This window comes from Orussus abietinus, unplaced genomic scaffold, assembly GCF_000612105.2.
Source record: "Orussus abietinus isolate OABI.00-Male unplaced genomic scaffold, Oabi_2.0 scaffold1415, whole genome shotgun sequence".
In the NCBI taxonomy this organism is placed as follows: Eukaryota; Metazoa; Arthropoda; class Insecta; order Hymenoptera; family Orussidae; genus Orussus; species Orussus abietinus.
In genome coordinates this window covers 1-4,934 of record NW_019395556.1, presented here as the reverse complement: position 1 = coordinate 4,934, position 4,934 = coordinate 1, and the positions used below count along the sequence as shown (strand labels likewise).

Below are 4,934 nucleotides of genomic sequence, written 5' to 3'. Positions count from 1 at the left end.
AACAACATTTTATTTGGCGAGCACTGGAAGTATACTCGTACGACTTATCATCACTATTTTAGTGCTCGCCAAATAAAATGTTGTTTTCAAATTGAGTTTCTAATTTTATTTATATGGTTAGATTTAGTTTATATATTTTTTTATTTTATTAGATGAAGTAGAAAACTGAACATTTTCCCAGACATTATTCCGAGGCAAAACAAATTTTTTGGAATGGATGTACTTGTATTATGTGGGGGAAAATATACTATGACATTTGGGAAAAATAACTGATTAGAGTTTTAATAGTATGAAAGTACTATTGTATTTGGCAAAGATAATTGATTTCCATTGTTGAGCTATTTTTGTAATTGAAGTCGGAAATAAAAATGTATTTGGCAAAGTTTTTTTTACACCGTAGGTGTTTTTTGAAGAGATTTTATTTTGACCTTGTGATCTTGTATCCATGAGGAATTTTTAAATAAAAAAACATTTTAGTCAAGGAACTGTAGCCATACTACAAAGTCTCAATTTTCTCTGATGAAGTATACCTACTTTTATCACAAAATGGTTGTGTACTATCAATGTCATGTCTAACAATTACGGCGTGACCGTGTATACTAGAGATGAAACGAAAAATGTTCTTAGCATTTAGATGGACACGTCAAAATTTTAAGTACGCATGCGCGACAAGGATGATTATAATTCGCGGCCTTTCCTGCTCCCAATGGTCTTCGCGGCATCTGCGGTGGGTGGCAGATTCTGATTGGAGGAAGACAGGTTGGACTTTGGCATGTTTGCATTCGTTACCAACGGCCGAGAACACGTAACTAACCGCTGTTCCGTGCCTCGACAAATTCCTAGCAACTATTACTAACTGCAATTCACATAGGTAATATCCAGTTAATCTCAAGAAATAGTTCGATTAGTTAAATTACATGCTATCACGCGCGACAGCGCTACAGAACTCTTCTTTGAACCTCAAACTTTCAGCATCCAATTAACGAGACCCCAAAGGTACGTGAAACAATCAAAAAACGTCATTTTAGAGAAAATTTAACCAAATACATTTTTGAGCGAGAAACTCATTTAACTTAACGCTTAACAACATGTATGGAGATATTGCTTAAACATTTATATTATTCGTATTGTTTGACTATTTGGGTTATAGGTAATGTAAGATAAATCGCGTTGTTCAAGTACACTTACCGTATTTGTAATGGTGTTTTTTTAATCTAACGGGGTTGTTCAATTGTTCTTGTATTTGCGGAAAAGACTTTTCAAATATACGTTAACCACATTTCTATGTACTATTTTAAAAATATCATTGAAGGAATGGTTAATGCTTTCACAAGGAAGCTGTGGTGATAACTGTAGTGAATTATTGTGTCTGTACTATTTGAGAGTGTTTGAACCAGCATGTGCATTAAGCATGTGAATTAAGACAACTTAAGATTTGACTATTTTTTAAACGCATTAATTGGAGAAGTTTCTGTCGCTTTTAAAACAAAAATCGATTTTTTAGACACTTTGGTCACTATAGGATCATATTAAACCAAAGCTAGTAACTTATAATGAAACAATTTTTCAATGTTTTATTTGCGTTCTGGTTGAGTCTTCAGAGCGCCGCGTCGCATCAAGATGATCAAATACTCGTTTCAAAGTTTTAATGTTTCTCTCCTTTTGTGCTGTACAGTGTACAATTGATCAACCTCTTAAAAAATATTCGTTTTCAATATTTATTATTATATTATAAAAGAAAAAAAAAACGAACGTGTTTTATAATAAATGTTATAATGCTGTGGGCAATTACCCGAGCGACCATGAGCTTACCACACCCTGGGTATCGAGTTCGTCATATGTGAAATTTAAAGTCGTCAACGGCACTTTTTTCGTATATGGCGTATTTGATCGTGAATAGAGGAAATATTACAGCTCACGAGTAATTTCCATTAAAAGAACAATAGAACCTCAATTAAAGGAACTCATCCAACGTGACCGGCGGAGAAGGTCGAGAGCAAACGAACACACCTATCGACCAATCATGATAAGCGCAGTATAGAAACGTGTCAAGTACACGCGTGACAACAGCGAATACAAAAGAAGCGACAGCTTCATGCAATCTGTTACAGGGTGCAATAAACGCAGCTATAGTGTGCAGTAGTGTCGAAGGGTTCAACGTGTAGAAAAGTAGGACCTTCCCGTAGAGGGTGCTAAAATAGCGACAGGAGTAACCAAGCAAGCTATGCTTCCATTTTATTTGCTTCTCGTATTCTTGGGTTTACATGTATCCATTGCCGAGGACTGTAAAGGATGCGTTCCGTTGGACTCTTATTCCTTTGACAAGGTATTGACATTATTTATCTTGATGCGAGTTTATTATGTTTTAAGTAACCATTATTGGACACAGCGTAGAATTTGGACCTTCGTGCTAGATGTATACCTGATTATTACTATGGTAATGCCTCCCTGAATGAATCATTTTGCCACATATGCTTTTTCAAATCTAATTTAATTTTGGCAAACATTCACTGTAACTGCTCGTATTTTAATGCAATCATTAGATTCCAAGATGATTTGTCAAGTGCAATCAAGGATTTCTTTCACCAACCTAAAAAACAATTTAGTAGCGATGTTACAGATAAAAGTTTTACAAATTGCCAAGAGTCTGAAGCATTTTTCTTAGAATGTAAAAACTACATCGACTTGTTTTCGGTGCAAAAAATAGTCTTGATTATTACTAATTTATGCTTATCCATGGAGATCTACTCAACTCTATGATACTACCGATAGGTAGTCCTTATTTACATTGCCCATGTGGGAATTTGATTTTACATATCCCAATTACAATAGAACCAAATAACGTTAACCAATTATTATTATCACTTATTCTAGGTAATTTCTAAATTCAAAGCTGCCCTTGTCAAGTTTGACGTAGCTTTTCCATATGGCGAAAAGCACGAGCAGTTTGGTAAAATAGCAGCTGCTACTAAAGACTCTCCAGATCTCTTAGTTGCTGAAGTTGGTATAAAGGACTATGGCAACAAGGATAATTCAGACCTCGCAAAGCGTTACGATATTAAGAAAGAGAATTTCCCTGCAGTTCGATTATTTCTTCAGGGGAAAACAGAGCCTCTGAAATTTATAGCAGAAAAGGATGAAGATTTTAATGCAAATAATATTAAGCGGTTTGTGAGAGCAAAGACCGATATCTATCTTGGTCTTCCAGGTTGCATAGAACAACTGGACAAACTAGCAGAAGAATTCAAGACTGCCAACGAAAAGGATAGAAAAGTAAGTCTATTACAAGCATTATTTTAAAAGTTAAATTTAGAGTATAATTCAGCATTGGCACTATTTTTATTAAGAATTTAAAATACATTTGATTGATCAAAGAAAAACCAAAAACAAATGATTCCTAGATTACAATGGATATCTGAAAAACAAATGTGAAGAAGTAGTGAAAATTCAAGTAGAGAAATTGAATTTGAAATAATATGAAGTTGTGAATCCTATATTTTTTTTAATGTTTCTAAAATATTTTTCCTAAAGTCACAAAATAATATTTGTGATTCTGTAAAGTAGTTAAACATTTTTCTTAACATTTCTTTTCAATTTTATTGTAGGAAATTCTTAATAGAGCTAAGATCTATGAGCAAACGTTACCGGAAGAGCAACGGGCAGCAACAAAAGTCTATGTTAAGACAATGGAAAGGATACTTGAAAGAGGAGATATCTTTATTCAAACTGAGGAAACACGAATAAGTGGCCTATTAAAAGAAAATCTGCCAACTGAAAAAAAACGAGCAATGGAAAACAGACGGAATATTCTACAATCATTTACACACAGAGATGAACTTTAAAATTATAGTCAAATATTGTAAAATCATCAAGACTTTATCTATATATACGTGTGTATATACAGGTCACAAAAAAGTATAAGTAATACGATTCGAATAACATTACATGACGCAGTGGGTGCAATTAAAGTATAAGCATCAACGCTGGTAAGGTTTTTTTATATTCCTATAATGTTAATAAAATTTTGCTGTAATTTCAAGAATATTGCACACTACAATTGTAAGCCATACAAGTGTAAGATTGTGAATTTATTTTTTGGCCATTTTTATGGAAATAATATTAATTTAGTGAATTTGTTTCATCTAATAATCTGAACATTTGGATTATTATAACCTAGATCAAGACTATTCAAGAGGAACCGAAATGTCAACAAAACATTTAGAAAAACATTTTATTACATTTGGTGTAAACAGTAAGGTGTAAACATGAGGTGTAAACAGTAAGAATATGAAATATGTTTGTATTATAATAGAGTGAGATTGATTATAAGACGTGTATCAAATCCTGATGTATCAGTTCAATGATCTGATAAAGCAATTCTAGTGTAATTACAAAAATCCTTATTTATTGTATCAATTATTTTTGTGTAAATTTAATTGGTCTTATTGATTTTGTTATAGTTAACAGATTTAACAGTAAAATATTATTTAAGGAATATACCATAAGAATAAAGTAATTAAGCATTTCGACCTACACTGAATTTCTTTATCAGCTCATTTGACATACCTTGTTCCCCATAAAATACTTTTAATAAATTTGATACATATTTTTAACAATTTTATGAAAAAGTAAAATCACAGATAATGTGCAACATCTGTACAATCAAGAAACTCGGTAGAGTTTCGAGCCAAATACATTTTTGAGCGAGAAACTCGTAGCGTTGAGCGATGCGAGAAACGTGCCCTTCGCATTGAGTTCGAGCGAGATCAAGAAACTCGTAGCGTTGAGCGATGCGAGAAACGCGCCCTGCGCGTTGAGTTCGAGCGAGACGCTACAGAGTTATCAAGAAACTCGTAGCGTTGAGCGATGCGAGAAACGCGCCCTGCGCGTTGAGTTCGAGCGAGACGCTACAGAGTTATATACAGTAAGGATTA

The 4,934-nt window shown here is 33.5% G+C and overlaps 1 protein-coding gene across 4 annotated transcripts; it reads left to right on the top strand.

Annotated features, from left to right (window-relative positions):
* Positions 1–775: 775 nt before the first annotated feature.
* On the top strand, positions 776–4,606 carry LOC105695763 (endoplasmic reticulum resident protein 29). Of its 4 annotated transcripts, none has more exons than XM_012417696.2 (4): positions 776–996; positions 2,112–2,326; positions 2,875–3,273; positions 3,606–4,606. In XM_012417696.2, exons 2-4 carry the CDS (start codon positions 2,225–2,227, stop codon positions 3,840–3,842), a joined length of 738 nt encoding a protein of 245 aa, XP_012273119.1. In that variant the 5' UTR covers positions 776–996; positions 2,112–2,224; the 3' UTR covers positions 3,843–4,606. The 4 variants fall into 4 exon arrangements, with proteins under 4 accessions (XP_012273119.1, XP_012273287.1, XP_012273210.1 ...); XM_012417864.2 differs by having other exon boundaries at positions 2,092–2,326; XM_012417787.2 differs by having other exon boundaries at positions 1,961–2,326.
* Positions 4,607–4,934: the final 328 nt, after the last annotated feature.

Bases quoted from the DNA above. Each gene is read 5' to 3' on its own strand.
- LOC105695763 (XM_012417696.2), top strand. From the start codon at position 2,225: ATGCTTCCATTTTATTTGCTTCTCGTATTCTTGGGTTTACATGTATCC. The intron at 2,327-2,874 runs GTATTGACATTA...CACTTATTCTAG, and splicing joins ACTCTTATTCCTTTGACAAG to GTAATTTCTAAATTCAAAGC. The intron at 3,274-3,605 runs GTAAGTCTATTA...ATTTTATTGTAG, and splicing joins CCAACGAAAAGGATAGAAAA to GAAATTCTTAATAGAGCTAA.